This window comes from Molothrus ater, chromosome 8 (assembly GCF_012460135.2).
Source record: "Molothrus ater isolate BHLD 08-10-18 breed brown headed cowbird chromosome 8, BPBGC_Mater_1.1, whole genome shotgun sequence".
NCBI lineage: Eukaryota > Metazoa > Chordata > Aves > Passeriformes > Icteridae > Molothrus > Molothrus ater.
In genome coordinates, this window is record NC_050485.2 from 21,363,575 (window position 1) to 21,388,696 (window position 25,122).

General features: G+C 36.6%; 1 protein-coding gene across 1 annotated transcript in view; it reads right to left on the reverse strand.

Moving 5' to 3' along the window:
* Nucleotides 1-25,122, reverse strand: part of LOC118688171 (adhesion G protein-coupled receptor A3) — a 252,313-nt gene that overhangs the window by 204,867 nt on the left and 22,324 nt on the right. The window contains exon 2 of the mRNA XM_036385594.1: nt 6,128-6,199. Within this exon, the coding sequence (XP_036241487.1) occupies nt 6,128-6,199 (72 nt within the window). The remainder of the gene's footprint in view (nt 1-6,127; nt 6,200-25,122) is intronic.

A 25,122-nucleotide genomic window follows, 5' to 3' on the forward strand; every position in this document is an offset into this window, starting at 1 on the left:
ACTTCAAACAGTAACGCAGCTTTTGTAAACAATTACAAGCCAACACAGTAAAAAATTTTACATGTAAAACTGCTTGGAATTCCTCAGGTGTCCCAGACATATTACTAAATAAGAAAAAATAATGGTTGTAGGATCTGTACTTTTGTTCTTTGGGAATAAAGAAATAACTTGTTTGCTATCATTATTAACTGGACCTAGAAAATTTACTAAATCCATGCAGGATTTCAAATGCAAGAAAAAGTAGCAAGACAACTTCAGATGCTTGAGAGTTTTCTTTCTCAATATTTCTCCAAATACAACAACCTGATAAAATGGAATCATTTCATTCATACTATGACTATTTACACAACAAACAGCCCTAAGAAACAGATTTTTAGATTGCCCTTTCCTTGAACACCATCACAGCATTTCTCTAAACATAGCTCAGTGGCATTTAAGGTCGCCAGGCTTATAAATTTATTTTCTGCTAAAAGTGCTTGCACAAAGTTAGGGGCACACTCCTCAGCTGCAAGATCTTCAAGGGGAAAAAAAGCCAAAAACATGGCACAGCTGGATCCTGGCTGTCAGTCAGAAATATTGTGAGTTCATAATAACGAGTGTTTTTCTATTTTTACAACAATCCAAAAAAGAACACATTCTAAATTTCATCTATGAAGTTTCTAACTTTAAAGATGTCATAAACAATGTGTTGAAAGTGAAATTGTTAACAGTTTCTTTGAGCGTATTTCCAATTCTTCACAGTACCTACGAAGAACATCTGTTTCTTCGTGTGTGTGCACATGCACATTTCAAATGCATGGGCAGGGAAAAAGTGAAGAGGACAGTAATTTAGAAAATGTAAATTGCACATTAGAAATGTCAAACCTTTATGTTTTACACTTCCATCACTTGAAATTTGCTAAACAAATCGAAAATATATTTTTGTAACAACTGCTTAACAGGAAGTTTTTTCTATGGTCTAATTTTTTATGCTTGTCTTTTTATTCCTTTTCATACCTCAACTTAGTGTGTTATTACTTCTGTTGCACACCACAACACATAGCTGCAGAATGTCCCACTGAAATCTATTGGAAGCAGTTTTAGGCAATCTTGCCTGATAATAACTGAGGACAACACGTGGCTGTGCAGCACTGACATGTGATTGGAACTCGATTCTACAGGAGCACTTAATAAAACTACACACAATCTAAGTGAGGCCTGGTAGAGTAAGACTCATGTATAGGGCTCAAAAATAACATCAAAACAAAAAATAAACTCACTGCTAAATTCTTAGAGGTACTTTAGTACTATTATTCTTTGTCTAGAAAATGTAACAAAGCAAGTTTCTGTAAAACAGTCACTGCAGCTTATTAGTGCCTGGCATGCTTTTCTTCTGGCTCAACTGGGAAAAATATGTGTAATCTTGCTTAGTGATCTTTCATCCTGATTTCCCAAGGAAACTGCTTATGCAACCAGGGTCTGTTTGTGTATGCTTCTTTATTTGTATTTGCTGGTTCCTTCCCAATAGCTTCTGAACCCGTTAGAGGTTCAGTCACTGGGACAAAGGAGCAACAGTCTCAGAGGTATAATGCTCCTATAAACCTAATGAAGAAGTACATTTGGTTATGAAAGAGAGAGAGAGAGCAACCTCATACCCCCACTTCTGAAAATCCCAAGTGCACAATCAACCCCAGAGCACGAGGAGCCCACGGCAGGGGAGCCACCACAGGCTGCCCCAGGGAGGGGTAACGTGGGCAGGGCTGTCCAGGCAACTGTGGGGCAGTGGCTGCTGCGCAAAGCAAGAAAATCAGCAGTGTGGATAATAGCTGCAGGACATACTGTTTTGCACCAGGTGGTACCAAGAGGAGGGCAAAAGATTTCTTTTCCTAGTCTGGATCTTGGCTTTAGGTCCAGCACAGCTGGAGCATCTGGGCCAGTCACCTCAGTCTTTGTCCCCAGAAGCATCCCATGGACCATGGCTGGCCAAATATCCTCAAACATAAAAGCCTTACCAGAGCTGGCACTAGTGCTCTCACTGCTGCACACTGAGGGGGATGGCAACAGCTTCACAGCAGCATCCATACCACCTACTGCCATGACAAGGCATCTGCAAGTAGCTTGGTAACCTGCACTAGCCTATGATTCTTCGGGTATTAGCATGCTCAACCCCATGTTGAGAAAATAAAAATAAATAAATAAAAATAATTCTTCAAGAAGGAAACTGTCACAGATTTCCCCATGTAATATATTGTTCTGATTTGTGCAAAATTTACACCACCAAATTACACAGACAATTCAGTTGTTCAGATCCCTCCAAATATTTTACTAAACGAGAGTTTGCAGATTGCTGAGACTTACTTGAAAGGGCTACTTCACTCCTTCATTTTCCTTTCTTTTATGGTACCTAGAGCCTAAGTAAAACTTATTTAAATCTCTGTTATAACTCCTGCTGTTCTGGGAAGGCAGAACACTGACTGCAGACAGGGAAGGCACTGAAACTGAAATAATTACAAGCTGTCAAGTCTTTGCCCTCAGCTTCAGACCCAAACTGAATTCTCAGCCTCCTGAATGTGAAGCCAGCCATCTCCACAGGGTGTATCACAGAAATGGGTTCAAGGTGTGCATTCTCATTTAAAAAAATTTATGGCCTGTAGATCTCCTCTGGTTAAATTCCACATAGCTCTTCATATTTTAACAAACAATTCCTTTACCACACTTGCTTCAAAAAAAGCTTATTTATAGTCTTTCCTACAGTTCTGATTTATTCCAACTCAAGGACCATATAACTGGACAGCATATAATATCTGTATAAAATAAAAGTCTACAGAAAACTTTTGTTCTTTAACAGTATTTAAGTTATGATCTTCACTTCTAAATGCCTCTTGTCTCTACAGTGTAAGCTCATTGGCACAGGGGCACTTCATGATCCAGATGCCATGTCACATTTGTGAGCCAACTTTTCCAAAACAGCACATGGCAATTTCTTAATTTCAGAAAACTGTAACTGTGGAAAGGTATTGCCACCTCTACAGATCACTCATGAGTCACTGTTCATACACATACATAAAACTGAAAGTGCACCTTTGTGAGTCAGTGTTTTTCAAAGCATTTTTACAAAATGTCCAGTAAAAATATTAGCATTTCATACATGCCTTTTGATCACTATTTTTAATAGCCATTATTACATTTCATTTTTAATATTAATGATTATTAAATATAATACTATCTTTAAATTATTAAAAAGGAAGTAACTGTTTCCCTAAACATATTTTTCCCTGGTTTGTTGCCTCTATCATCTGAAAACCTAGTATCAGGTTTCCTACAGCAGCAACACTGAGAAAATCTAAAATGCTAACCTTGTTATTCTTATGTTATGATTGGGAAAAAACTGCAATTTTCTGAAAAACATTTTGAAAAAAATATTCCATGTAAAATATTAGAATTCTACAATAGCCTTAGTTTTAGAGAAATCAATTTTGTCTTACTCTTAGAATGGATAGTTAAAGGGTAAATAACTTATCTTGATTTGCTTGATAGAATGAGAGTCCCACTTTGAGACAACTGCTCAGTGAGAGACCTCACTTGTGTAACATGCTCTTGAGAGATCACCAGAACCTGAGAAGACTGACACTTCTGTAATCCAATTCCTGTTGTGACATGCATTGAAAAACAAAATAATAGGGGGAAAGTTGTCACTTACTTATTGGAGTAGTGCTTCAAACCATTCTTTACACAAAAAGAGGGTTTAAGCACTCCAGAACAGGGAAGAGTCAGAATATACAAGTAATTCAATTCCACCTGAAAATTTACTTCTCTATTCTTTTCCAGTTTGACATTGAATGATTTCATCTTCCATGTAAGCTTGCATTCTTCTAGCTCATGTTCTCATGGTAACCGTAGAAAAAATAAATTACTGACTTGCATGATTCTTTCCTCTATGGCACTCACATTACTTTTTCTTCTGAACAGGACCACAAGGAGTGCAAAGCCAAATTAAGTGAATAATTCTTAACTCCAACATACCCATGTTCCTAAGCACCTAATCTTGTAAACTTGACATTATTTTAAGGGAAGCTAGATTTCCCTGCTACAGTCCTTCCTTTCAGGCAAATAATAGTTTGCCTGGACTTTCTTGCTCCGTTTTCATAAGTCACAAACATCAAAGCAGCTGCTGCCACACTTCTCCATTTTGAGCACCTGAAGTACTGCTCTGAATCAGGTTCTGTCCAAAAGGCAAAGCTGGGGAAACCTTTGTCCAAGAGCTAGGAGCACTCATCCAGCTGTAATTCATTCACACTCACCTCCTAGTAGACTATTCCAGCTGTTCTCGCCCCTGCAGCTGAAACTGGGATTTCACAGATATTGATAAGAAGCATATGGGGCCTGAGTGGCCCCAAATGAAACAGAAACAGAGCAGCTGAATCATGAGAATGTCATCACTTGAATTCCAGTCTTCAATTCACGGACCACTCATGGATTTTGTATTACACCATAGCCAAATAGAATTATAAACAGAGAAGATGATATTCATTTTATCTGCACTGTTGTGAAAAATCAATACAGGAAAATAGAATGGTTTGGATTGTGATGGTACTCGAGGCTACTCACTTAAGGCAGCTTTTCTGTTTTCTCACTGCTCTTAGTTTTGTTTCTAATGTCTTTTCAGGCTCAAGTATTTCTCTCACTATTTAACTAATAAAATTCTTAAAACTACATGCTCAGTATAATTCTCCAATGTAAATTAAACATTAAGAAAACCTCAGAGGAAATGTTTTCCTTTAGTTCTAAACACTACATTAATTGCATTTACTTACATGAGAATTTAACTTACTAATTTCCCTTGCAATAAATTTGTAATTCTATTCTGTGTTCTAAATTGTTTTTGTTTTGTCTAAAATATTTGCAGACTTTTTTACAAACCTCATATCACTGTTAATCCTAATATTAAACCAGTTAGTAAATAATACCTCACTCTCCATTCCAGACTACTTAATATTCCATATCATTTAATACATTAATGAAAGTACTTGACACAACTATAACTGTATGCAGAGACAATGTAATGTTACTCAGCAGAAATGTTCTGACAATCACTTTACCCAAATCCTTCAAAGGGATTGCTGTAGACCTTGAAATGAGTTGTTTATTTTTAAACCACATTTAGGACACTCAACTCAGTATGGTATACTTATCCACTTTGTTCCACAACCATGAACAGCATGCATATCACACACATCTAGAGTAAAAATATTAGCTAAGGTTGATTTTAATACATCATTTCTTTGCATAGGGAAATATTCACACCCCACAGAATACATTCATGCATTCATGAATGCAGCAACAATTTTATATCAATAACTACAATCAATCACTACATAACAAAGCTACTCTTACAAAGCAGTATAAAGGTAATTTAGCTTAAGCTGCAGGAGATACTGTAAGATAGGCATGACATAATTACTCATTTTAGATGTACTGTTACCAGAAGTTGCCTATAGATATAAAAAATAGTTCTTTAGGCTTGTTCACAATTATTCTCCAATGACTGACCTATATATACAGAAAGTAGTGTTATTATAGTGTAGCTATTATTACTTATTTATTTCCATTGAAATTTCCAAATATTTTCCTCCTAACTGATTAGCTGCTCCTGAGCTCCTCTTCCCCCTTCAAATACTGGCTAGAAATACATGGCCATGGAGCTTTATCAAAGTCATTGTTTGCTCCTGTGATAAATGCTGTCTAAGTTGTTGATATTATAATCAAAATATAGAAAAAATTTAAACTTATATAGATCTAAAATAGAAATATTGGAGACCAATGAGTTAAATAACCCAAACTACATGTCAGGTATATTAGTGTTACCATTACATATAGCAGTCTTTGCTGTGATAGTGCACAGAGTGTAGTACAAGGCTTTGACTGGATGTTTATTTTAGTTCCAAATTGATGGCAGTGCTTTCCTGCATGTTCCACATCCATCCCCATGCACTCATTTTTATGCTGTTTCTTAACCTGATGACTGCCTAGAAACTCTACTGTGCAATACAGCTCAGAACATCTCAACTTTCTTATCTGATGTTTGTTTCTATATTTAAAGTACAAAGACTTTAAATTGAAGGTGGAGCAAGGCTGATCAGTTACTCACAGTCTCTCCAGGGATCTCAGTCCAAAGAAAGAGCCATTCTTCAACCCCAAGATCTTGTTGTTACTCAGAATCCTACAAGAAGTCAGGAAACAATCTGGTTAATAGAACATGATAATTCCACTGATCTAAAACATAATTATAGTAAGTGACTGCTCTGTAAAATACTAATCACAAAATTCACCACTTCATTTGCATTTTCCCATCTTAGGCATAAATAAAGACTACCATTTCCCAAAGTGCGTGCTTTCTTCTTTATTAAATAAAAGCACTGTCAATAAATATGTCAAGAAACAAATTTTGACTCCAGCTTGAAAATTCTAACACTGCTAAATGCCCACACTTCACTAGTAGATTCTAAATTAACACTGAGGTACTTGTTGGTCTGCAAAAAGGCTGGTAAAGCAAAAGACATGTTAAAAACTATTCCAGTAGATTGGAGGACAATAAAATCACTTTGCAGTGGCTGCTGTAGCAGGGAGGTACGAGCCATCATACCATGGATAGCTCACATATACAGATAAAGTATTTAATTTTCTATAGGAGAGACAAACAAAAACAGACAAGTCCAAAAATGTTTTCCTGTTGCAACCTTTGCATAGTAGAAAGTCAGTAATTAAACTATGCCTGACCCATCAAGCACCACCACCATCACACAGTTGCAAACTGGCCCTGCATGCAGGCCATGGAAAAAGTTGTTTATTCTTCCTCTTTATGTTAAGGTACTGTGCATTTCACAAGTGATCCTTTCTAGTTTAGTGATTTTCCATCACTGTTCCCAGCTATTTCAGAAGCAATACAATATGAACATGCACTTATTCTGAAGATGTTACGCCTTAAAAACTTTTCAATATGCAAAAGAAATGGTTTGTTTTAGAAGCTGGAGAAATTGGTTTTTAATCTAATGATTATGCAATGTGCATAGAAAACATTTGTCTCTGAAAAAATCTAATTCTAACTGCCTGAGAAATGAGTCTTTTAATGTAACATTTACAATAAACTATACTTCTCTAGTGCACAAAAGTACATTTCAAAATAAGATAAGCAGTTTGCATTAAGATAGAAAGAAGACCAAAAAAAAATTTCAAAAGAAGTTTTATATTCTTAAGTAGAAAACTCGAGGTTTTTTGACCAATTTTATTGTTTAGCAAAGTTTTAAAATAATCTGTTACTCAAGACAAGATAGTCTTGCTCTTCGTATTTGCCATTGTATATGAACAGTAAGTTCTTTGTCCCAACAAACCAACCACATAAGATCCCACCTCTAGGTGCAAATGTAACAACACTGACTCACAGGGGAAAAGTATTAATGTAGCAACGTTAAAGTACCGCAATGTTAGTAAGATCTGGAGATTTCTGCAAATCTAAAATTCATAAATAAATGCATATTTTGATGTGAGTTGATGGCTCACTGTGGGCCATCTACATGGAGAAGAGAGATGATCAGATCTGACCTGTCCTACACTATGCTGCTTGTAAATGCATGAGTGCAGCAGCATCACTCCTCACCCAGAACCAGACAGTGGCACCCACAAGTAGAAATTTGGCATCAACCATGATCCATACACCCATGCATCTGAAAGCACACAGAACCCTCAGCTTGCAACAAAAATTAAATATGCTCCACTATACACACAGTTTATTTCCATCAACTAAGAAACTCCGCATGTCACAAGTTCCTCCTCCTACTTCTCAGATTAAAAATTGTATGTATGATAATATTTATCTAATTTACCAACTCTTCTTTACCATTTTAGGAATACATTTCAGCAGTGACATGATGAAAGACTTGTTTAAAATTCAAACTATCTAAACTAGAAAATGTAAATATATTAAATGCTCTAGTGTTTTTTATTTTCAGTCTTCTATTACTTTATTATTTTATTCAACCTGTCATCTGAGGCTGCACAGAACTGGAGTTAGTCAAGAAAAAATGAAGACTCAAAATTAAAATTGGCTAAGCGCTACGCTTGTAAAGACTAACATAAATGAGTCCACTTCATATGGGTCATTTTTTTTAATATGCCTTGTTACAGAGAGACCATCTTTGAAGTCTGTAACAATGACATTAGATACAAAGATTATATTTGGACCACTCTGCATAGTGTGATTTGCAAAGATAGGTTATTTCAAAACTCATAGCTGGCTTAGATATAAGTATTTCTCTCTTGAAAAAAAATTTTATTATGACAGTTGTTTTTTCAGCCTTCTATTAATTCTGCCCAGAAAAAGAGGCCAGTCTGAACTTTGCTGGCACTCCCTGAAAATGCAGCACAAATCAGGTGGTCTCCTACATGTCCCGTTCTGCACAACCCTACACACAGAATGAAACCAGCATCATTATCCCACATAAGCCAAACTCCTATTAAAGAGAACTATCAAACTAGCAATAAATCACAAGATTAAGCAGATCATTTAGTTCATAAACGGAATACTCAGTAAACACAGCTCATGATTCTTCAATATTTCTATCTCATTCATTTTTGTGAAAGATAAACTGTGTATTGAAAAATGTGACACCACAAGTTTAAAAAAAAACACCAACAAAACTTAGCTATGTAGATTTGAGTCCTAAATGAAACCCTTCAAATCTTTATACCAGAGTTTCACAGAGACTTTCACACAGAGATCAGGTTTCAAAAATTAAGTCTCCTTTAGGGTTTCCTCTTGTCTACAGCACCAACTTAAATTCAAGTTTTATAAACAAAGTAATATGGGTATCATAGTAAAAATATGATTATTTTTCTGTTCAGAAATGCAGCTTTAGAGAATCCTAACATTCCAGTATAGTCCCTAAGGAAAACAACATCCTCTCTGACAACTCATACAAGTTAACTTCATTTCATTGAGCTGAGTGGTACTGCTCCATGGGAAAAATCCACCTGTTTTTAATTAGTTTTAGTGATGTACAAGAACGCACAACAGGCTGTTATCAAGAAGGATTGTTTGCACTGAAGATCAATTCTGTGAATAAAATGAACAACTTCACTGGCAAACATAAATCTCATTATTTTTCATCCAATAATAAATCACTTACTAAACTTTCAATGCAACTTGTAACATCCTTCCCTTCTGAGAACATTTGCTGTGGGGATGAGGATGGAAGGGAGGAAAGTTTTGGTTACAACGTTCAAAATCCTAACAGAAAAATGAGGCTAAACTATAAAAAAATGAAAATAATTTTAAAATAATTAATGCCAGGAAAAATTGTGGCTCTTACTCTTGATGCTGAAATTACACTGAATAATTTTTGTACGTTATTTCTTTAGAGAAGTAACAGACTGGATATGAAATGTGTCAAGTATGGCCAAAACAGGTAAGTTTCTCTTTTCCCCCAAATACAGTCATCTCCTTACAGGGAAATGCTTCTAATTAAAGACCTGCAGAAATTTTGCAGTGATAAGCATCATTTTCCCATACTTACAGATGCAATGGTTTGGTGAATAAGCACATTTTAAAAAAGTTTTATTCATGTATTTTATTTTGGAAAGCTAATAACAAATTTATAATTGTCAGATCTAACAGAAACTGACTCATTCTAATCAAACTTCAAAGAGAGGCTGCATTTTTTAAAAATAAACCAACACCATGCGCCCACTTCTCACATTTTATCTATCCATAGCATTTTCACTTTTTGGGAATTTTTTTCTGATGTGTTAGTGAATCAGTGATGAATCTCACTATACACTGCAACTAGGCAGCTGGTTTAAATAATTATCAGTTTCTAGCCATGTGCTAAGAATCTCTCATTTTAAATACTTTATTCCAGCAGAAGAAACACTATGAAAAATGAGCACACTTTATTTCAATGATCATCTTTTCCAAAACAAAAGTCCACTTAAAGTAGTTTTTTGTTTTGGTTTGGGTTTTGGGGGTTTTTTTGTTGGTTGGTTGGTTTGGGGGTTGGGGTTTTTTTGTGATGGCAGTGGGTTTTTTCCTTTTGTTTATTTTTTTGGTTTTGTTAAGGAAGAAGTTTCCCAGAGAAGCCTTCTAATACGCATTTATTTTAAAGCAGTTCGCAAACTGTCTTTACACAATATAGTAATGATTTAAGCCCAAGTAACTGAAAATCCAAATCAAGGTACTTTCAGTCCCAGCTCTGACAGGATACAACTAAACTAATGCTGGGGAGCAATTTACTTGTCAGTACCACTCTGCTCATCAGACACGTTATGAACCATTTTGTTACTGGCAGTTGACCCTCTGAAATTTTATGTCCCTGCTACTCCTCCTCCCAAGACACTCTGGGGGACAGTTTACCCAGGGAGGCTGTTCAGAAGATATTAACTCAACACCAGGTCTGTCCTTTCCTGGCCCTGTGGAGCCCTCCAGCACTGCTCCTGTCCTGAAGGGATATCATTCAAACACCCTCTCTCGACTTGCACTGACATCCTAAAGCATCTGATCCATGCACGTAGTTTCTGGCACAAATGCACTTCCCTGGAGGGCTGCAGCACAGGCTGAACAATTTCATTCACCCTGCACTGCAAACCAACCAACCAAGCTCACCACACACCAGGACCAAAATCATGCCAAGGAGATGCTAACAATGGAGAAGCATGGACAGCCCACGAGCCATTGCTTCCACTTTCTCCTGAACACCCCTGCCTTTACAGGACAGACATCTAAAAGAATAAATTGTTCTAATGGATAAAAGTAATTCTGATTTTCTTTCCAATTCCTCCGTTTGAATTAAACAAGCCACAAATCACAGTTTGCTTAAAATGATGCTGTGATTTTTGGTTTTGTGAAACCATAGAAAGGATGATATGATATTGTGCAACAGAGTCTCATTCAAGTATAAAAAATGCCCAGCATTAGAGAACGTACTATAGTATTTAAAAAGCATCAAATAAAGAACTCTCAATCATAATGCAAACAAACTTCAACTTCCTATAACCTCTCAGAGAAAAGGAATCCTTTTAGCAAGCCTCCAAAGTCAATGACATTACAGAGTAAACAAATTCCACAGCTGAGGCTTCTTCAGTGGGATGGGGCTGCATCCCACCCAGTAAAGCCTAGAGCCTGTGAGCTCACACAGCAATGCACCTACAGAGAAAGCACAGCTCAAATAACCAAATCCATGGAGGACAAGGCATGGAGATGAAGACTGCTATTCCCAAATGCATAGTGAACACAGAAGGAAGTGTGACCCATTAATGAAAATATGTATTTCCTCTGATAATACTCACAGGGGAAAACACACAAAAACCACAAGCAAAAAACTCCCACCCAAACTTCATGAAAAATCAGTAAAATGTCAACTTTCACCTGATTTTCTGCTGAGAAGCCCAAGAGCTGGTACAGCTCAAGCCTGACGCAGGCCTGTGTCTAGGCTCATAGACCATGTCTAGAAAATTGAAATCAGCAAATCCTTCCTTTAAGCCCCACTCATTGAGCATAGCTGAAGGGACACTCAAGTGCTACAGGAAACACATCCCAGACGCCCAGCCACACCTGCCCCTGCTGTGCACTTCCTCTTAATCCTATTCAGTTTTCCACTTGTCAAGCAGAAAGGTGTGATAGGCAGACATCCATGAGAATTTGAAAAAAGACAGAAAACCTGGTCCACTAAGACTGTACATCTGGAACAGCTGTGTAGGGGTTCTGTTCAGAAATTGTGGTTTGAGTTCTGAAGTTTCTCTTACATACTAACTTAGCATCAAGCAACTTGAAGTATCTTTTATTTCAAAATAACAATTTAAGTACAAATAGTAGTTAATCATTTTTCATGGAAGTCTGATAACAGCTGACATATTGAAGCTTGAGATGTTCATTCTCTTTACATGTGGTACGTGGTTAGATACAAAGGGAGTGTGAGCAGACATCCTGTGAAATTCCCTGTAACACTGGGAGGGAAAAATTAATTTCTATCAGAAATTCAGTTTTACTCTATCAGAATAAGACTGGAATAATTTGAATTGAAATCCTACAGTGTAAAATGAAAATTTAAAGGTTTTTCTAAATTCTTTAACATTTTAAAATCCTTCTTGGTGGTAAACCAAACTACTGGTTTATTCCCCACAACATCCATAATTCATTGATAGCTGCACCACAGAAACAAATTAAGGAGTTTGCCCACAAACATGGCAGAAATAGAAAAATAGATTTTGAAAAGGATACCTGCTTTTTGTGCCACACAGACAGAGATACACGGAGCTATTATAAAATACAGGTACTAACTGCACTTTTTTCTTCCCCTCTCCCAGCTGAAAACCACAGCCTAACTACTGAGCTACTACCTAAGACTTCAACAGATAACATTAGAACTTTACAGACAGACTGGGAGGGAAGTCACAGAACAATAACAAAACTGATTGAACAAGTGAAAAGAGAAAAAGGACTGAAAACACTACTGACAGCTCACGAGATGAATGGGGTGTGGTGGACATCTACATAGTCTGATACCCAAACACAAGGAAGGAAAAGTTGTAAAGATTTGGGGAGTATTCATTGATTTATTATATATCAGTATCTGTGTACAGTAATTCAGTGTCTGCCTCTCTTTCTGACTTTGAGAACATCAAAACTTAAAAGAGCATAAAGCTAAATTATCAGAAGAGTAAATATGCATATAATGGCCTAAAGTGACACCTCTCTTCCTGAAGGGAATTGTGACCCATTGTATTGTCTTTTCAAACTAAACAAAGCATGTGGTCAGCATTCTTAAAAAGAATCATACAAAAATCCTGTAGAAAGCAATAAAACCCAGTCTCTCAGCATCTCCAATTCCAGCTGGTTTCATCATTATCTTTTGTGTATACCAGCTTGTGTTAAACCCATTCACTTGCAGCAATATCAAGCAGTAGTGAAAGCAGAAAAATACTCCAAAAAGTGCCTACTATTGTACATAGCATGTTCATATGGTAGAACAACCCCCAAAGAGCTACAGTCAAAGAGGCAGTAACAGTGTGCTAATTATATTTCTAATTTGTACAGTACCAGCACTACAGCAGCTTCCAAATCTTGACACTATTTGATGATAGCCAAAGAAAGCATAAGCATCAAAAAATTTCCTTTTAGGTAATTAGTTATTTAAATGGAAGTCCTTCCAAAAGTGCAAATTAACACTAATAGCCTGTCATAAATTAAATGGAATGTGGGAGAAACTGTAGTATGAAAATAGAACATTGCCTTTGTGGAAAACCACAGTTCCATAGCCCCACTTTCAGCAATTTAAAGTATAAGGCAAAACTCTTATTCTTTTTTCTTTGGTGTTCATACTGGTGGCTTTTCATCAAGAGTCCTCTTCGATGATATAAGAAACTGCTAGGTCACATTCAAAATACCAAACCCAGAGAATTCTTGTATTAATTATCACATCGACTGATTTAATTAGGTAAAGTCTTATTCAAGAGCCTTTTTTTTGTAAGCAACATCACAACTCAAACAGTAAAACAAAATATTGTCATCACTAGCAGGACGCACAACTCATCTCTCCCAAATACTGGTTTAGTGGTATTAATGTATCAACAAAAGGAAGCAGCAAGGTCACTCTCAAAAAGAAATTTTAATATGATTTCCTAACAGTGGGGGAGTTAAAAGAGTTTTCAGCTTTTGAACAAGCCCACTCCACTACAGAATGATATTAATTAACTGAACAGGACAAGTAGCAGTAGGAATCAAAGCATTACTAATAGGACTGCAAGTACTTGTGAAAAGAAATGTGCTTGTCTATTTTATGACTTTTGTCAAGCATTAGATAATTTCTGAACTAGATGATCCTATTAAGTAAAACCTTTTTTTTCCCCACAAGACCTTGAGGTCTAAAGGTTATTTCTAAAGATCACTCAACACTCGAGGTGTCATACAGGATTCTATTCTACAGAATACAAGTTTAATCAATTGTATTCAAGAAAGTCAGCACCTGGAAAACTTACATCATGAATGGATGATTGTAGAAAAAGGTTTGACAATAGCAATATAGCACCGGAATAGTAAACTGGAATTATGCAGTGATATTTCCTAAAATCACATAATACTGAACTGAACATAAAATACGAGAATATAAAAATTGTGATAAATCATTACTATTTTACTACAACATGGACACTTCTAACACTATTCAGCTGTCTAGATAAATCTTGCTTTTACAAGATTTGAACTTGAGTGCATGTCATTTTTTGCAAAAAGTAGTTAAAAAACCCCACATGATCTTTTGATAAGACAGCATTTCCACTACATCTGTTGAAGAGAGAACTTTATCTAAGTGAACTTTTGGACTATATCACTATACCTACCACATGCATGGTCTTTACTTGAGACATAGTTATGCATGTTTAACTTCCTGTGATGGGTCTTACTGAATCTAGCAGAATTATTTACATGAATTAAATTTGTCACGTGCATTAGCTTCTGAAGATCAAAGATCCTATTGTCAACATTTTCTTTGGAAAAAGAGAGGAATCATTCAAAGCTCTCTCTACAATGAACAGGAAATCCTTTTGTCTCACCTTGCAATAAAACACTATTCTAAAAGCATATGTAGCCAACTGGTGACAGCATGGGTCTGCATGCCCTGGTGTTCTTGGTTTTGCCCTTGACTCACTGCACAGTCTTCTATAAATAGCTATTTAAAAACCATTTTAAGTCAGAAAAATGAGATTCATACAGAATATTTTAAAAATTAAAAGTTCTCCATTGAGTAAGCCTGTGCAATACGCAAATGGATTTACTGAAGTGATTGACTACAGGAGGATTAGCTTTTGACATGGCTTTCATTCACCTCAGTTGACATTGTGGGAACATTACATTCTTATGCTTGTTTCTCATTCACACTTTTATAAAATTCACCACCAGCAATAGTGCAAACACCGCCAGGAGTTGCAGAGAAGCTGAGAGAACAATGCACGGGAGCAATGTGCAGATTGAGCATTTCAGCACACTCAGCACCAACCAGACAGACAAGAGCTGAGAAATGTCTTTATCCTACAGGACATGAATTTTTATACTCATTGCAGTGGGAATATGAAGTTCATTTAGGTTCCCCACTTCAAAATGGTTTCTGCAAGTGATTGACCATGGTGAATCATGGCAAGGTCAGCATAACCATTCCTCTCTCCTGGGCTGACACTCCACTGTTCAGCCAATTGATCACAAGCACCCCAAAATGCCTTACACCTCCACAAGTGGGCCAAACCTGTTTTAAATACCACATACAATACAGTCAGGAGGCTTTGTTCTGTAAGTAAATTTTGAATTTTTAAGTTCAAGGACTTTAACAAGACTACCAAATAAATGATTAACATTTAATTTAAAATTGTATAAGAAAGAAGTCACCTTTCCTAATTCAGATTTTACTATAGCTTACTTCTAAGTCACTTTGTAAAAAGAGTAAAATTTCCTGAGTCACTATTCCTTTATTATTACACTTCTTATATTACCTTTTGTTTCCTTTGTAAGATCTTTCCAGCACTTCTCATATTCAGCTCGCTGCTCTTCTTTTAAATCCTGAAACACTCATTTAGCTTTCCCTAGTTTTGCTAACCTTTTATGTGTTTCTAAAAGAGCATTAAAAAGTTTTGGTATTATTTCTGAAAACTATGCTCAGAATTGTCTTCAAAATGCTCATGTCTCTCAGTTACTAAAACAGTTAAGCAGTAACAATTACTGACTATAAATCCAGAAAAATACTGAAAAGTTTCCATTGTAGCAATTCATTTTGATTTTGCCACAAATTGGTTTGTTGTTTTTATAATGTTTATAGCTTAACTTACAAGTTCTGCTGGGACTGTAATTGTATTCTGCCAAAGAGCTATCTGCAGTAAATTTTTTTAAATGACAATGTACACCTTCTGATAATTCAATGAAATACAGAACTCATTGTAAATCCTTTGGGTAATATATTTGAAACTGAAAGCCTGAAAAAATAAACTTGGTCTGGCATCATCAAATAATTCCTTGCTGAATTTGAAAAGAAAATCTTTTCTCATAAGGATATATTTAAAGAGCTAGGTTAGGAAATCTAAATTGTTTTTTCTATTTTGCCTCAACAGTAAGATTGCATGTCAGAATGGTCCCCAGCCTTCCATTTGGTGTCAAAGACTGAGAGGAATAGAGTTTTAGCTGTTAATAAGGAGTGACAAAGAAGTTTTTCTAAGGCACTTCAGACAGCTACTGATACACACTCTAGCTGAGTGACAGCCCAAAGTTTTAAACATTTAGTGATTATTCTTATTTAATTCAGAGGGCAAGTGAACCCAATACAATGCATCCAGTCCATCATACCAGTTTTATAGTTCTTTTTGGAGATTCTTCAAGTCTGCAAAATGGTTTAAAAACCAGATTTGGGATAGTGTCCATTTGAGGGAGAAAATGCAGGATGACAGATAATTTGATTGTCCCAATCATCTGGATTGGAAGGGACCTCTTGATGTCATCCAGGCCCATCTCCTGCCTAAAGTAGACCCAGGTAGATGAGAGCACTGCTCAGAGTGGTAAAATAGGGACACTTGTGTGTAATTGTGTAATCCACAATACAATTTTGTAGATTGTGTAATCCACAATAGCTGTTGTGGATTATTTTGGCCTTGAGCACCACTTAAAAAATGGACTACAACAGTTTGAACAATGCCTAAAAATTTGAAATTTAGACAGCACAGAGATCCTCTGCTCTAAACTTACTGGACAGATCAGACATTCATGCAAGAGAATTGTCACAGTAAGTGTCAGACTGAGAAACTCCAAACATGAGGATGCAGACCTCGAGCTTCTCCAGAAACTCCTTTTGCTTTACTCAACATGGGTCCCTAACTAGACAATTAATAATTAATTATTGTAAGCAGAAGACTCCACTTCTTGGTTGAAAGTACTAATTTTAAGCCTAAGCAACATCCTCGTGTCTTATCACGCAGAGATTTTGCACTGGAGAGGGGAAATGTGGTTACCTTAAGAAAATGGGCTTTAAGAAAATTCTCCTAGGACATTTGAGAAGGCAGTTTTCACCCCATGTGATGAATGTAACACAGCAATTATCTCCAAGTCCATCCACTTCCCTGCTTCCAAGCTAAAGTGGTCAATGCTGGTCTCAGTTGTGATTTGTCTTTTTTTAATCTCAGTCTCAAATGCTGCATCTATCAGCTCAGGTACTTAAAATTATCTTCCTAAGGCTGTGTTGTTCAATATTTGATGTTCTTTCCATTTTAACTATAGCTGCAATCTCTGAAATAAAGCTTTCAGCACAACTGTTCAAAACACTGGTATAAATAATACAAAGACACCTATCATTTGATTCAACTTCCATTACACAACTCACTTCTCCCTACCTTGCTTTGTATCTGTTTCTTTCACATCAGTCAATGTTCAGCTCACTCAACCACCTTTTGTTTGATACTCGATTGCAAATATTCAGCTCTACCTCACAGTGTGCATTTCTGCCAAATGGCTCCTAAAACGTTTAGTTATACAATAACTGTAGTTGAATGCATTGCTTTTAAAATAATAAACTCTGGCAGCAATATCCACAAGGAATTCCAGAGCCTTTGCGGGGAATCACGTCCTGAAATGATCACAGCTATGTTAAATGAAGTTCAGTTATTCATAATGGTTTCCCAATTCATTTCTTTCAGAGGTTTTAAAAGTTTTCCTAAACTAATGATGACAGAATAATTTATTCCTTTTTTCAGAAGTATCTTCAGATCCTTGAATAAATAATGAGAGTGATAGCACCTTTCAGGGATGCCTGAAATGGCATGAAAGGATAAGTAAGACCAGTCACACTTATTTATTTTTTAAAAACAGAGACTGTCTTCAGAAAGAATTGAAGAAATAAAAGGCACAAAAGAAATAAAAGCAGGGTTAGGGAAGAGAGTATAGCTGTGAATACTAATGAAGTAAAGCAAGTAAAGAAAAGCAAGATAAAGATTGTCTTTTCTGGTACATATATAATTACAAGCTATATACTAAAATGATCTACAAGCAATACATAATTTTTGTTCTTTAGAAAAACAGTACAACCTGCTTGAAGAAGAAAGACAAAAAATATTCTGTCCTTAAATAATCCTAAAGTAAATACCTTAGACATTCATTCTTTGGGTAAGCCCCTGTTACAGTAATGGGCAGTTGGGTATACCAATGTGGAAGATCCATCATCCATCAAAGACAAGAAAGCAAAAGAAAGTACAGGGCACAACAGACAATTCTTGTAAAAGCCAAATCAGCATGGGCACCCATCTGTCTCTTTTCCATTGAAATGCCATTTCATCATTTATAACTGCACTTCATGCAACACACGTAGCTGTTATTTCTTTACTATTCATACATTCATTACTTGGTGCTCACAGAGTTGGCATAGGAGATGGTTAATGTACAGAATTTATGGCAGCAAGTTGCTGGTACAAGTATTTCACACTATTACTGAATTTTGACTGAAACCACGTAACAGATCTTAAAGACTACCAAGTGCCAGCCAGATGATGATAAAAAAATCCCTTAACCAGTATTACAAAACAATTAACTGCAACATCCACTCTCTGGATTATCAAATAAGATTTCCAACATTCAACCTGAATATTTCAATGATGTTTCCATCAGTTTCACCCTCATACTGTGAAAGACTAAACTAAGAGCAAACAATTTTCCTTCAAACTTCATTTAAACACCTGTTTCTGCTGTGTTTCTGGTATTGAATAAAGCTAACTTTGGTATTCCTTACCTGCTAGGTCCCTTTCTCTAAAATTTGTTTAATTCCCTCCACTAGACTCCAAATTCTTATAGAATATTAGCAAGGCACTCAGAGAAATATAGAAACTGTGCCAGAAATTAGCCCCAGTAAATGCCACAGAATATTTAGAAGGCATCAGAAGTTCTTCTTTACCAAGTTTTCTGAAAGCTTTGTGTATTAAAGATTAGGTAAAAGCAGGAATTTTATGTCCAAAAATAAACAATTTCAAGATGGTAACACAAATCCCAATACATATTTTAAATATATCTCTTCACTGTAATCTTTGTATTAGGAACTTTTAGACTAAACAGAGACATTTTCATGCCAAGTCCTTCGCATAAGCCAAGCAATCTGACCTGATTGCTTCAGTACAAAATCAATTATATTCAGTATAGACGAGGGAAAATATTAATGAGAATAGCTCAATGTCTTAATTATGTATGATTCTGGTCTTACCAATTTGAATATTTATGTATAATAATAGATTACCTTAAAGCATTTCATGGCATGATAAGCACACACTCCCATAAGAAAAATATACCTGAAGAGAAGCTTAACAGATCCACATCAGTTGTCTACCTACAGCAATATTATCTAATGTGCCATGCTCTGATTTGCTTTTTCTTTCATTTCAAAAATGTTTCTATACCTATAAAATGCATCTTATTACAAGATGACAGCTCTGGAATTAGTTTTTGAGGGATTTGGCACTTTTCAAACGTCTCCATCTCTGAGAAGTCTGGTTGCCAACTTTCTTTAAAACAAGAAGTTTCTAGATACTGTGGACACAAAAGCAACAGCAACAACAAATGAAGAAAAAAACCTGACCCCAGGGTACCATCCAGGCACACTAGAGGAATCCTTTAAAAATCAGGCCTTTTTTTCCCCAAAAACCCCAGCCATCAGTCACAACTTCTGCAAACTTCTTCAAAGTCTGACATGCTAAGTCCTCTGCTGTAGCAGACCCTCGAGTCCCAAAATGCAGTGATTTGCCTGGCAGAGCAGGGAGCCCCACAGTCCCCTGCCACAGCACTTACCCTTTTGCCCCTCTGGAGCCCACAGTGAACCTTTGGGATTGCCATCTCTTTTGAGAAGGGGAAGAGGTGAGGGTTCCCCAAGCGGCACCGCAGGACTTGGCACAGCCCCAGTGCACACAGGATGGGGAAAAGGCTGCTGGTGACTGAGCCCACGTGCACAGGACATTCAAGCTCACCCAGAGCCCCTGCCAGGTACCAACAAGTCAGAAGGAGAGTAAGAATTTGGGAATCTCACCAAGCAGCTTCATTTTGAGTGTCCATGGCTCCCTGAGGGCTCTTTTCACAGCAAAATATTCAGACTGTCAGCCCTGAAGCACTTCTTAACTAAAAGCTATATAGTTGCTGCTGAATAATCTGATACTCAACTCAAGCATGCCTTAAGAATCCTATACTAAATAAAGAGGAAAACTGTTTTCTAGATACTATTTTCACATTTCTATCTAAAAAGTCTCCATCCGTAAGTTTACTTCATTTCAGAGTTATAGATGCTGGAGATATACCACTCAGACATGTTTCTTTCATCAGACTAACCAGTCCTAGAGAGGGGATGTCTTACCTTTCAGACACTGCTGTACAGACACTCAGACATGATCTTATGATTCAGCAGAGGCAAGATAAGTGGAATTTTAAATTGCTTTTGATGTTTCTTACATCTACAGTAATGAATGACACAACAGCTATCTTTTGTGATACATGTGCATCTGAAGATCATTATCATCCTGTATGTACTGAAAAAATTTTATTAAATGTTGAAGTATTACCTAAAGCAGTTTGATATAGCCAAGACCAAAAGGGAACTGCAGAAAAGCAAAAGGCAGTATCTTCTGTGTCCTTTTATTGCTACAACACACATACTAGAGGATATATAAATATATTGTTTCTTACTCTGAAAGGTATCTTCCTTGGCTAATAGAATTTTTATAACCTTTTCTAAGGGAACAGATTTTCAGATATTTGAAATAGCAAACTGTTTTATGAATTATGCTAAGTTTCAAAGGTTATTTTTCATTGCAAAACCTTCTCTCACTGGTTGTAGCAGAACCGAACCAAGACTGTATTTATTTTGCAATAATCTTTCTTGATAATAGCACAGGACATGAATAAACACAGAATTTCAAGCTCCCTTTGCTTCCAGTGCAAAATAAAATAGGTATTGAGAACAGTTAGATCAGAAGCAAAGGGATAATGGAAAAAATATTTAAACTTTCACGCAGGCTTTATGAGCAGACAGAATCCAGAGCAATCTAGTAGAAGCACAAATGAGATGAACTTCATTAGGTCCCTACCACTGAAAGATCTAATGTTCTTTGTTTTATAAAGCACATCTGGGTGTTCTCTACCCTTAAAATTACACCCATTTCTCTAAGTACTATTATTTCACAGAAAGTGAATCAAAGTACCAGAAAGAGAATTATTCATGTGGCTTTGGACTTCTGGGTGAGTTGGCAACAAAATCAAATTTCTGGCATCTCAGGCTACAATCCTGAGGAAGCAAATCTCCCTCCCACTTCACTGATTTCAACCTGAGCTTTGGGATGAATAAGAATTGCATTGCTGAGAAATATCAGGAGAACAAAAACTGTGAGCAAGAATTAGCTGAGATACATGAGTCAACTTCAGACAGCTTAAGAAAACTCCAGCTGCATTATTTAGATAAAGTTAATTTCACCCCTAAGACTGAGCTTCTTATTAAATCACTGAGTATGAAAACGAACATACAAGCATATATTCATTTCACAGATTCCATTAAATCAGTTGGGCCTCAGCAAAGCACAACTACCTCACCTCTCTGGATGCTTTTCCACAGGTAAAACATTAAGTTCAGCTATGAAACCTGTGTGGGCAGAAGGGCAGTGAAAGCAGTGGCTCCTCCTCCCAGGGATACCCAGAGCCCAAGGAATGGACAGGAAGGGATCTTCTGAGGAGAGACAGAAAACCTCCAAAGAAAGTCTGAGTTCACTGCATGCCACCACCAAACATGAAAAACAATCACTCATCTTTGTGAGAGTTATACTTAGGAATTTTCTCAGAGGATACACCTCAGAGCATAACATTGTCAATGCCAGAGAATAAGGGTTTTGCAGGTCTCTTTGGAAAACCAGGAGCTTCTTTATGCTGCCAAATCCTACGGAATATTACATTAAGCCTTTAAGGGGCATTCCTAGTTGTAACCAATATGATTTGATAGAAATTCAGGGACAAAATGGCACAATTTGATGAAACAAGATTAAAAGAATTAGAATATGGCACACAGAGTATTGACTTTGCAAAGTCAAGCTGTACAGCCTGAAATCACTTCCACTTAGCAGATGCAGTGTACCAAGACTTAAAATCCAGTACAAGAAAAGTCTGGCTGCTGATCCACAGAGTTCACCATAAACTTAAAGGCATCAGCAAACAACTCCTGCCTCAGAACACATCTCCAGAACTCCATCAAGATGTCAGATGTCTCCTGTCCTCTCAGCTCCCTCTACAGTGTAGAGAATAAATCAAAAAGATTGCTGGACTCCTTGGCACTTTTACAGACTGCTGTAAGTACCTGGGTTAGAAAGAAAGATTTTGACTGTCAAAATTTCTTTACGTATAATCTCCATACATATTTGAAGGGCAGAAGTTTTGAAAATTTACAGCCGTTCTTGTAGATTAAGATGACAACTGAGCCCAGCCATTCCATTTAACAAGTGTCACAGCAGCGACAGAGCTGCATTCAAAACTGGTGAAGGAAGGGTTAAATCAGTTGTCACTTGGTGAAATTCTGGCATTGACTCTCATGTAGATACTTGGCTACCAAGGGCAATGAAAAACTGTGGTGGCATTCATTGACCTTTCCTCCACACCTAATGCTGCCTGACAGAAAGACTCAACTTAGTCTGTCAATTAAAAATTGCCACTCTGCTCTCACACTCTGATCAACTAAATCATCTGAGATATTAAAAACAGAACCTCCCCTATACCTGCCTTGGCAATAAGTCTCATGAAAACATTCATTGTTGGGTAAGTTTTTGAGCTTGCACCAATCTTTTACAGCTGTGATAAATCATTGTTACTACAGTTTGTGTGACTGCAAATTTATCTTAAAGTAGAAGAAATCACATTTCCAGTTATAGCTTGTACTACAAAATAAAATGGTTACTCTTGTAAACCTTTTAAAGGCTATTTCTAAAGCAAATTTCAGAACTTTAAGGATCTACTGCTGGCTCTAGAGCCTGAAATCAGATACTTGCACAGCTATAGCATCTGTTTCAGTTCAGCTGAGAAGAAAGAGGGGAGGAGGAGAATAATATTAATAAAATAGCAAAGTTAATGCATAACAACTTCCTGAAATGACTCGGAGTTGAACTCAGTGAGAGTCAACTGCCAACCTCATTTGGAGAATGTCAACAGAATATAAAAACCACTGAGGATGCAGTTAACACCACCTGACCCAGCAACACACGTGTCTTCAACATCTTATAGATTTCACCACAAACACTGATTCTGTCTATAAAAATTAGTGCTTTTCAGAATGCCAAACCTGGAGTTACAGTTTCTTCAACTCATCTCTGTTTTATAGGTTTACAAAGCGGGTGACATTATTAAAGCAAGTCACAACATTCTCTTGCATGTGAGTATAGAACAGCTATCATAGGGCTGCTCTGTACATTGTACTTGGCTTTTTTTTAAACACCTCTTTCATCTTAGGTATTATTTATGCTTTCATATATTTACAGATTGAAAAGAGTACTTTTAAAAGAGGTTTAAAAAATACAAGACTGTCTTCATACCTGAGCCCGACACTTTCAATCATGTTAAATTGTACTGATCTAACACTAGAGTCTCACTGAAATCTAGATCAGTTTAGAAATCTCTTTACACATTTCTAGACAATTGCTCACCACAATAAACTCTTTGCTCAGAGATAAAATATTCCCAGAGCATCCATTTTACCAATGCAGAATATCTACATAGAAGCTTTGGAAACCATCATCAGGATAAGCTCAGCACCTGAGGGAATTCTCTCGCCATCTACGTGAAATGTGGAAGTGAGGTCCTGGACTACAGGCAACAGCCAGAAGAGGGCAAGGAAAGAAGATCCAGGACAGAGGCACCGAGGCAAATAACAGGATTAGACTGAAATTATAAAAGTGAATTCACTTTTTATCACGTTCTCACACTTTTTAGATTGAAGCATTCTCTGCAGAGATGCCCAAGAGACAGATGTTTTAATGAATGCCCCAGCAAGTTCCACCATACTCACCACAGTCAAATAAAGAACAGATGTAGTAACCTTACAAGAGGTACCTCACTTTAACTACTTGATCACCCTTCTTCTGAAGCATCCATGGCTGCAATTTCATACTAATGATACACCAGAACTATAAAAACCTCCTTGGCCTGCAATCTGGATCATCTCGCTCCCATCTGTAAATCATCAGCTAACCACCGACTAATCAGCAGTTACATGCTTTAGGTAGCAATTTATTTCATAATTTTGAAAAAATATATAAAAAATTATTGTGGCCTTTAAGAGGCATGCAGGAATAAGATTAACAGATTTCTTATTTAACTTGAATATTACTTAAATGACATCTGTATCAACAAGGTTATACAGTACATGTGACACTAGTTTATTTATATTTCTTTAAGTTTGCCACCAGATTTTATAAGCTGTATTAGGCCAAGGCATGTAGTAGTCATAAGACAAGTAAAATTTCTAGCCACATAGTTCATATTCCATAATTCTGCAGCTGCATAGCTCAGAAAGAATGAGTAGCGAAAATAACTACAAACCACAACTAGCCTCATTCATTCCCAAATGCATTATCACTTAAAGAAGTGAAAATTCCAATATTTTACTTTCTAACACGCAGCCTACCTTAAAAAAAAAATACAGCCCACTAAGTTTGCATTCCAAGTGGACTTGGTTCTTCTCAACATTCTCTCTGTTCCCAGAGAGGGCTGTCAAGCTCCTAATAGTTCAATAAGCTCAAAATAAAGGTAGAGCTCTTTGCCATACTGCTTTGGAATGTTAAGTCTGTAAACCAGGCAAAGTATTTTATATACTTACAGGTGGTTTTGATTCTATAATAAAAGGAATTTAAATTCCTAAATCCTACAGTGTTATTATGAAACTTTAAGATAGTTTGCTAAAGTTCAACAATGCGCCTTTATCTTTAAATTCTTTCAGATTTCCTACTATGTTTAAAGAGAAAGAACTTTCATAAGGCTGATTAAAATTTTCCTAAGCTATATAGTTTCATAAATATGCATCCATGAAGAAAGAAGAGCTCTTGAACTTGAGATGGACAGCTTTTGAATCC